A 10,355-nucleotide genomic window follows, 5' to 3' on the forward strand; every position below is an offset into this window, starting at 1 on the left:
ACACAGCGGTTGCATTAAGAACAAGTGTATCTTTCTAACTATATGTAGAACATGTATCTTTAGTCAAAGTTTATGATGAGTATTTCTGTTATCTGGCGTTATCTGGCGTAGCTTTCTATAATTTCTCCGGACATTTTGGAGAATTTTCTGAACATGGCGTCAATCTAAACCGAGATTTATGGATATAAAATGCATATTATCGAACAAAACATAAATGTACTGTGTAACATGTCATATTACTGTCATCTGATGAAGATTTTCAAAAGGTTAGTAAATGATTTTTCTTTTAATCCTGCTTTTGTCATTGTATCTTTTGTTGGACAAAATGGCTACGTTTTTTCTTTGTTTTGGTGGTGGTCTAACATATATATATGCTGTGTTTTTGCCGTAAAACATTTAAGAAATCTGACACGCTGGGTAGATGAACAAGGTGTTTATCTTTCATTTGAGGTATTGGACTTGTTAATGTGTGGAGGTTAAATATTTCTACGAATATTTTTGCATTCCCTGCGCCACCGTTTGAGTTGAACGGGGGGGGGGGGGTGTAGTTCCCGCTTGGGAACCATTAGGCACAACATTATGTTTTCGAATGATATCCCCAAGAGGTAAAATATATAGCGAAAACAATAGTGGTCCTAAAATGGAACCTTGAGGAACACCGAAATGTACAGTTGATTTGTCAGAGGACAAACCATTCACAGAGACAAACTGATATCTTTCCGACAGATAAGATCTAAACCAGGCCAGAACTTGTCCGTGTAGACCAATTTGGGTTTCCAATCTCTCCAAAAGAATGTGGTGATCGATGATATCAAAAGCAGCACTAAGGTCTAGGAGCACGAGGACAGATGCAGAGCCTCGGTCTGATGCCATTAAAAGGTCATTTACCACCTTCACAAGTGCAGTCTCAGTGCTATGATGGGGTCTAAAACCAGACTGAAGCATTTCGTATACATTGTTTGTCGTGAGTTGCTGCGCAACAGCCTATTCTAAACTTTTTGAGAGGAATGGAAGATTCGATAGTTCACTAACCTTTCGCTGGGCCGATAGTTTTTTATATTTTCTGGGTCAAGGTTTGGCTTTTTCAAGAGAGGCTTTATTACTGCCACTTTTAGTGAGTATGGTACACATCCGGTGGATAGAGAGCCATTTATTATGTTCAACATAGGAGGGCCAAGCACAGGAAGCAGCTCTTTCAGTAGTTTAGTTGGAATAGGGTCCAGTATGCAGCTTGAAGGTTTAGAGGCCATGATTATTTTCATCATTGTGTCAAGAGATATAGTACTAAAACCCTTGAGCGTCTCTCTTGATCCTAGGTCCTGGCAGAGTTGTGCAGACTCAGGACAACTGAGCTTTGAAGGAATACGCAGATTTAAAGAGGAGTCCGTAATTTGCTTTCTAATAATCATGATCTTTTCCTCAAAGAAGTTCATGAATTTATCACTGCTAAAGTGAAAGCCATCCTCTCTTGGGGAATGCTGCTTTTTAGTTAGCTTTGCGACAGTATCAAAAAGGAATTTCGGATTGTTCTTATTTTCCTCAATTAAGTTAGAAAAATAGGATGATCGAGCAGCAGTAAGGGCTCTTCGGTACTGCACGGTACTGTCTTTCCAAGCTAGTCGGAAGACTTCCAGTTTGGTGTGGCGCCATTTCCGTTCCAATTTTCTGGAAGCTTGCCTCAAAGCTCGGGTATTTTCTGTGTACCAGGGAGCTAGTTTCTTATGAGAAATGTTTTTAGTTTTTAGGGGTGCAACTGCATCTATGGTATTGCCCAAGGTTAAATTGAGTTCCTCAGTTAGGTGGTTAACTGATTTTTGTCCTCTGGCGTCCTTGGGTAGACAGAGGGAATCTGGAAGGACATCAAGGAATCTTTGTGTTGTCTGTGAATTTATAGCACGACTTTTGATGCTCCTTGGTTGGGGTCTGAGCAGATTATTTGTTGCAATTGCAAACGTAATAAAATGGTGGTCCGATAGTCCAGGATTATGAGGAAAAACATTAAGATCCACAACATTTATTCCATGGGACAAAACTAGGTCCAGAGTATGACTGTGACAGTGAGTGGGTCCAGAGACATGTTTTTGCATGTTTTTGGACAAAACCCACTGAGTCGATGATGGCTCCGAAAGCCTTTTCGAGTGAGTCTGGACTTTTCCATGTGAATATTAAAGTCACCAAAGATTAGAATATTATTTGCTATGACTACAAGGTCCGATAGGAATTCAGGGAACTCAATGAGGAACGCTGTATATGGCCCAGGAGGCCTGTAAACAGTAGCTATAAAAAGTGATTGAGTAGGCTGCATAGATTTCATGACTAGAAGCTCAAAAGACACTTCCGCCTTTGCGGGATGCACGGGGGATATGGTCGCTAGTGTAGCCAGGAGGTGAGGCCTCATTTAACACAGTAAATTCATCAGGCTTAAGCCATGTTTCAGTCAGGCCAATCACATCAAGATTATGATCAGTGATTAGTTCATTGACTATAATTGCCTTTGAAGTAAGGGATCTAACATTAAGTAGCCCTATTTTGAGATGTGAGGTATCATGATCTCTTTCAATAATGACAGGAATGGAGAAGGTCTTTATCCTAGTGAGATTGCTAAGGCGAACACCGCCATGTTTAGTTTTGCCCAACCTAGGTCGAGGCACAGACACGGTCTCAATGGTGATAGCTGAGCTGACTACACTGACTGTGCTAGTGGCAGACTCCACTATGCTGGCAGGCTGGCTAACAGCCTGCTGCCTGGCCTGCACCCTATTTCATTGTGGAGCTAGAGGACTTAGAGCCTTGTCTATGTTGGTAGATAAGATGAGAGCACCCCTCCAGCTAGGATGGAGTCCGTCACTCCTCAGCAGGTCAGGCTTGGTCCTGTTTGTGGGTGAGTCCCAGAAAGAGGGCCAATTATCTACAAATTCTATCTTTTGGGAGGGGCAGAGAAAAGTTTTCAACCAGCGATTGAGTTGTGAGACTCTGCTGTAGAGCTCATCACTCCCCCTAACTGTGAGGGGGCCAGAGACAATTACTCGATGCCGACACATCTTTCTAGCTGATTTACACACCGAAGCTATGTTGCGCTTGGTGATCTCTGACTGTTTCATCCTAACATCGTTGGTGCCGACGTGGATAACAATATCTCTATACTTTCTACACTCTCCAGTTTTAGCTTTAGCCAGCACCATCTTCAGATTAGCCTTAACGTCGGAAGCCCTGCCCCTTGGTAAACAGTGTATGATCGCTGGATGATTCGTTTTAAGTCTAATACTGCGGGTAATGGAGTCGCCAATGACTAGAGTTTTCAATTTGTCAGAGCTAATGGTGGGAAGCTTCGGAGTCTCAGACCCCGTAGCGGGAGGAGTAGAGACACGAGAAGGCTCGGCCTCTGACTCCGACTTGCTGCTTAATGGGGAAAACCGGTTGAAAGTCTCTGTCGTCTGAATGAGCGACACCGGCTGAGCATTCCTACAGCATTTCCTTCCAGAAACCGTTAGAAAGTTGTCCGGCTGCGAGGACTGTGTTCATCCTTTCCTACACTGCAATTACCCTTGCCTAACGATTGCATCTGAAGCTGGGCTTGTAGCACAGCTATCCTCGCCGTAAGGCGATCGTTCTCCTGTATATTATGAGTACAGCGACTGCAATTAGAAGGCATCATGTTAATGTTACTACTTAGCTTCGGCTGTTGGAGGTCCTGACGAACCATGTCCAGATAAAGCTTCCGGAGTGAAAAAGTTGAGGGAAAAAACAAAAATATAAACCGTAATTAAAAAGTAAAAACCATAAAGTTGTCAGGTAGCAAAATAGGTTGGCAACAAAACGCACAGCAACACATAAACAAGTCTGCAAGTTGTGCCTGGAAATGACCCCCCTAAACCTGAATCTGAAATGACCTTTATGATCTTTCTTATCACTATTACTTTCGGGTTCTAATTCCCCTCTTTCAAAATCCCCAAGGTGAACAAATCTTTAACATTCATGATCCTTCACTATATTTATCCCTGAACCTCCCACAAGAACTACTGTCTATAGCTATTCTCAATGACCTTACTGCCAATATGAACGTTTTATACATCGCTAAATACATTGTTGGAGACAGTTTTCATGTCTTTCGTTATGCAAACATTTGTTTATTAGATTATATTTCTCATTAAGAATAATGTTGTTTTAATTATATATGGCTCACGCTTTGCTTTGGTCATTGTTCTCTTATGGGTCAATGATTTTAATTACAATATAGAAATGATGTTCTAGGCTCAATTACTTAAAAGTGCATGTGGTCCCACCCCTCCCATGTGTTCCCAGGTGCATATTTGGGAGCCCATATTCATTCAGGATGTAAGGCTTACTAGTTATGACAAATGTTAGGAAAACTTGGTTGTTGTAACAAAACAGCAACGTTTTATACTTTGACCACATCTTTTCACATACGTTTTATTTGGGTCTTTTTAATTTACTACGTTGATTGGCTCCAGCCCTTGGAGGCTCGGTGCATTTACAAAGACAAATAACACAATTCAACAATTGATGGATGGTGACAATAATAATGACATTGCCAGTAGTCATGTTAAGGTTTTCAACGTTCTATTGGTGGAGTTTATGGATTTGCATGTGGCTGTGCATTATATGGTGCCTGCATAGGAAAGAGGATCTGATCAAGCCTATTGGTATTCTTGATCAATTCTTGATCCAAAAAGACACACAAGTGTTATGGGGTTAATTCCACATCTGCTTGCATTGCTTGGTAGTGTATTGTCATGGTATGAGACAACATAAATAATACAATTTCAGTAAAGTAAAAATAAATGATATTATCCTAAATTGAGAGATGAATAAAGAATGTGTTATCACATTAACATCATCAAAAATCTTTCAGAATGTACCTGTCTTCAGTATAGAATGACATGTATACAGATTATATTACAACTCTTTGTGTTTTGTCTTAATGACTGTTCTTTAGTAAATAGGAAACTCAACAGTGTGTTAGTCCAAGAAACATTAACTAGATAGTTGTTTTATGTTTGTGAAACCTTGAAATGAACACAATGAGAAGTGATTTTGTAACAACAGTTTTGAATGGGTAATTGTATCAAATATATATCATTGCATGTTTTAATTAGCGCTCATATAAACTTTTTTCATCACTGCCTTGTAAACCCATTCTTGTAAGTTGGAGCTACTGTACATGATTGTCTGGGGCTGCTGTACAGATTTGAGCACTTGCCAAGATGTTGACATTTCTGGGTATGTCTCACCTGTAACATAATAATAATAAATATTATGATGATAATTGTAATGTTGTTAAATTATTTGTTATAATATCACAAATCTGTCAATCAATCATATGTATTTCTTAAAAGCCCTTTTTTGCATCAGCAGTAGTCACAAAGCACTTTAGAGATACCCAGTCTAAAAATCTAAGACCCGTCAATGCATATGTCAAAGCACAGTTTTACATTATAAAGGAAACATTTTATAAACAATGGCAACACTGCCATGGTGATCTGAGCCTTGCTGTTGGAAAATGACGTTGGTATCCGACTTTTGGTTGTCGCAGATGCACCTCTACTGACTTTACTTCTTGACTTTGGTCTACAGTCAGTTGCTTTAGTCTTACCGCTCAAATGAGCCCTACTGTATGTTTGCCTCTGAAAAATTAAAGACTCAGATCATCAAAAGCATAACATGAGTGTTTAATTGGGGTCTGTCTGAAATCAGAATTTGTCTAAGATGTTGCACTTTGTGCAAATGAAACTGTTAACCATCTAATGTTGCTATGCTGAATGAAATACACGGTTTTAAAGAAGGCATGTGTAAAATAATGGTGCCTAACTGCTCATTCAGCCTCTAATCTTCAAATGAACCAAGTGAATTTTGTACAAGCAATAATTTAAACCGATCAATGAAGTTCCAAGACAAAATGTGTTTCCTACTTTAGAGCAGGGGTGTCAAACTCATTCTATGGAGGGCCTAGTGTCTGTAGGTTTTAGTTTTTTCCTTTCATTTAAGACCAAGACAACTACTGTAGGTGAAGGAAGTAATTAGTGGCCTTAATTCAGCCATCAAGTACAAGGAAGGAGTGAAAATCCGCAAACACTCGGCCCTCAGTGTAATGAGTTTGACACGTGCTTTAGAGTAAGGGCTGTCAAACCTATCAGGATCTCAATTAGAGAATCAACCAGACCTGAGTAAATATCTGCATTCCAAATCAACCCCTAGCTCCTACACCTACCACTTAGTCACTTATGGGCATTTGAAATGATCAGATAGGGTAAAGCAATATGTTAATTGCTTCACCTTGCCTTCTGATAGGCTGGATGCAATTGTGGCCATATTGCTTATCCCTATTAAATCCTTGTGTTTAGACCAAGGTGTAGGATTTAGGGGTCAATTTGGAAATAGAAATTGAATGTAGTTCAGTGGCTGACAGCTGTCCTTAATTAGCCAACGACATTAGAAGGGTCTGGGATTCCTTTAAAAGGAGCAACCAAACATCTGGCAAATATAGTAAAAGGGATATTCTGGTAGGACGTATGCCTACCATTAGTTCTGAATACTGGTGAGGTTTTGAGGGCGAAATGGCCGTGATAATTGGAATCGCTTTCAGGTATGTTTTTAAGTATTGATTAAGTTTGTTTCCCTTGTCCTTCAGGTGTTACAGGTAGCTATGTTTATGACATACATTATTTTTCCTTAAGCGTTTCTTGGCTTTGTTGCCTGCTAATTGGAGGGATAACGTGTTCTACATCAGAAGGTGAGGTCATTTCAAATAACAGCTATGCAGTTCCATAACTTTCAAATGCTGGCATTTTACAGTTTATATTTTTAACCTAGGTGATCGGTCTCCTGCACTGGATTCTAATGCAGCATGGCTCTATGCAGGATCACTTCGGTCTCTAGGATATGGCAATTATAAGTCTCCAAAATCTCAAATGCAAGCGCAACAGAAACATCCGGCCGCCATCCTGCGGAAGGAACTGGCCCCCATGTCCCAGCAACCTCAGCAAGTGTGGTATCCAGTTCAAATGCCCCTGCATCAGAAGCAACTGGCCGCAGAAGCTCAGCAGCAGAGGCAACCGACCGCCGTGCCCCAGCAAGTGTGGCATCAAGCTCACATGCTGACGCATAAGCAACCGACCGCGGTGCCCCAGCAAGTGTGGCATCAAGCTCACATGCTGATGCATAAGCAACCGACCGCCGTGCCCCAGCAAGTGTGGCATAGAGCTCAAATGCCCCTGCTGCAGAAGAAACTGACCGCCATGACCCAGCAAGTGTGGCATCCTCCTCACATGGCCCTGCAGCAGAAGCAACCGACCGCCGTGCCCCAGCAATTGTGGCATCCTGCTCAAATTCCCCTGCAGCAGAAGCAACCGACCACCGTGCCCCAGCAAGTGTGGCATCCTGATCAAATGCCCCTGCAGCAGAAGCAACTGACCGCCGTGCCCCAGCAAGTGTGGCATCCTGCTCAAATGCCCCTGCAAACAACCGCTGTGCCCCAGCAAGTGTGGCATCCTAATCAAATGCTGCAGAAGCAACCGACCGCTGTGCCCCAGCAAGTGTGGCATCCTGCTCAAATGCCCCTGCAACCAACCGCAGTGCCCCAGCAAGTGTGGCATCCTTCTCAAATGCCCCTGCAGCAGAAGCAACCGACCGCCGTGCCCCAGCAAGTATGGCATCCTTCTCAAATGCCCCTGCAGCAGAAGCAACCGACTGCCGTGCCCCAGCAAGTGTGGCATCCTCAAATGCCCCTGCAGCAGAAGCAACTGACGACCGTGCCCCAGCAAGTGTGGCATCCAGCTCAAATGCAGCAGAAGCAACCGACTGCCGTGCCCCAGCAAGTGTGGCATCCTTCTCAAATGCCTCTGCAGCAGAAGCAACCGACTGCCGTGCCCCAGCAAGTGTGGCATCCTCAAATGCCCCTGCAGCAGAAGCAACTGACGACCGTGCCCCAGCAAGTGTGGCATCCAGCTCAAATGCAGCAGAAGCAACCGACTGCCGTGCCCCAGCAAGTGTGGCATCCTTCTCAAATGCCTCTGCAGCAGAAGCAACCGACTGCCGTGCCCCAGCAAGTGTGGCATCCTCAAATGCCCCTGCAGCAGAAGCAACTGACGACCGTGCCCCAGTAAGTGTGGCATCCAGCTCAAATGCAGCAGAAGCAACCGACTGCCGTGCCCCAGCAAGTGTGGCATCCTTCTCAAATGCCTCTGCAGCAGAAGCAACCGACTGCCGTGCCCCAGCAAGTGTGGCATCCTCAAATGCCCCTGCAGCAGAAGCAACCGACTGCCGTGCCCCAGCAAGTGTGGCATCCTCAAATGCCCCTGCAGCAGAAGCAACTGACGACCGTGCCCCAGCAAGTGTGGCATCCTGCTCAAATGCAGCAGAAGCAACCGACCACCGTGCCCCAGCAAGTGTGGCATCCAGCTCAAATGCAGCAGAAGCAACCGACTGCCGTGCCCCAGCAAGTGTGGCATCCTCCTCAAATGGCCCTGAGGCAGAAGCAAATGATCGCTGTGCCCCAGCAAGTGTGGCATCCTCCTCAAATGGCCCTGAGGCAGAAGCAAATGACCGCTGTGCCCCAGCAAGCATGGCATCCTGCTCAGTTTCCCCAGCAGAAGCAACTGGTCCCTATGCCTCTACTGCAGAAGGAACCAACCACCATAGCCCAGCAACCTCAGCAGGTGTGGCATCCAGCTCAAATGTCCAAGAATCGAACAGCCACTGAACCTCAGCAGAAGCAACCATCCACCACGCCCCAGCAAGCGTGGCATCCAGCTCAAATTCCCCTGCAGCAGAAGCAACCGGCCACTGAACCTCAACAGAAGGAGCTGACCGCCATGCCACAGAAGCTACAGGCCTCCATTCTCCAGCAACCTCCGCTCGTGTGGCATCCATCTCAATTTCCCCAGCAGAAGGAACTGGCAGTCGAGCCCCAGCAGCAGAAGGAACTGGCAGTCGAGCCCCAGCAGCAGAAGGAACTGGCAGTCGAGCCTCAGCAAGTGAGGTATCCAGCTCAAATGGCCCAGCAGCTACCCAACCCCATTCCTCAGCAATTATGGCATGTAGGCCAAATTTCCCAGCAGCAACTGGCCCCATTGTCTCAGCAGAAGCACTACGAAAGAACTGAAGATGATGCCTCTGGTAGTTCTCAGGCCAGCATTGAACAGTCAGGTGTCATCCCAATCTCTTCCTACAGTTCCAAATCGCACTACAAGAATGGCAGAACTGTCTTTTCCCGAATCAGCTACACTCCTAGGGAGGCAATGCCTGTTGACAGTGGAAATGCTCCCAAGGACGGTTATGTTGGCATTGGTGCACCAAGCATATATCCAACACTAGTGAAGGATTCTGCAAGGTAATGGTTCACCTGCTCTGAACTTTTCTCTCTGAATTTGAAGTCCTTTGTACTAATCATATATCTATCAACAGGAAAATGTAATGGATTCATCCTCTAGAAGCTCTAATGGTGAGAATTGTTTTTTACATTGGTTACTTAACATTCTGTGTTGCTGACACTGCATTTCTTTCTGCTTTTGTTTCGACCAGGACGTTGCTGGTGCTCTTGCTACTCTAGTGTGATGGAATGAATAAACAACTTACTTTAAAAAATGCCTTGTCTCTTTGAAATAATGATTCTCGTGTCTTGAGAACGGGTGGTGTGCAGTCTTGTAAAATTGACTGTTCAGTTAATTCTTTGGTTGTTCATCTTTTACCTTTGCTACTGGTTGTTCAAAATAAAAGCTTGGGTCTACATAAGAGCATTTGTGAAGGGGTGAGTTGTCAAATGTTCATACTTTAGATGTAGGCATGCATTGTATACAGTGAGACTGTCCTCAACCTCAGTGCAAGTTGTTGGTGAGTCAATTAACATATAGATGGCCAGACCATGGCTCATTTAGCTATTAGAATTGAGTGAACTTTATGTTTTCAAACTTGCATTTGGCCTTAAACTATAGTCCACACCACAAATGGCAAAGAGTAAAATCAGTTTAGAAGTCTCTGTCCCGTATCTAGCTGATTCCTCAAATGTTTTGGATGCTTCAACCCCTGTTGGCACATCTACATCCATACTTCTGTTTGTATGGGTTACCTTCAGATGTGTCTTACAACTGTGGGGTCAAAGAGGAAACGTAACTATGTTCGGGAGTCAATTTTCCATAATGTTTGTAGGCCAAAGCGTTCTGACGCTAGATGTTTTTGAGACTGCATTTTGAGGTGTCTGACCAACACCACTGTAGCTCGGCCCCTGTCCAGCGCAGATGCTTAAGGGCGACAGGCGGATGCAGTGGATTGAGACGCAGCACATTCTAAATGTTCTAGCTTCAACTGGATTTTGATGGGCCTCAATACTCTTCCCCTGT

General features: G+C 44.1%; 1 protein-coding gene across 1 annotated transcript; it reads left to right on the forward strand.

Annotated features, from left to right (window-relative positions):
- Positions 1 to 8,369: 8,369 nt before the first annotated feature.
- LOC116369276 (adenylate cyclase, terminal-differentiation specific-like) lies at positions 8,370 to 9,605 on the forward strand. Its single transcript, XM_031819399.1, has 3 exons — positions 8,370 to 9,349; positions 9,424 to 9,460; positions 9,541 to 9,605. Exons 1-2 carry the CDS (start codon positions 8,370 to 8,372, stop codon positions 9,431 to 9,433), a joined length of 990 nt encoding a protein of 329 aa, XP_031675259.1. The 3' UTR covers positions 9,434 to 9,460; positions 9,541 to 9,605.
- The last annotated feature ends 750 nt before the right edge of the window (positions 9,606 to 10,355 follow it).

The sequence above is a fragment of the Oncorhynchus kisutch genome, unplaced genomic scaffold (assembly GCF_002021735.2).
Source record: "Oncorhynchus kisutch isolate 150728-3 unplaced genomic scaffold, Okis_V2 scaffold2120, whole genome shotgun sequence".
Classification (NCBI taxonomy): domain Eukaryota; kingdom Metazoa; phylum Chordata; class Actinopteri; order Salmoniformes; family Salmonidae; genus Oncorhynchus; species Oncorhynchus kisutch.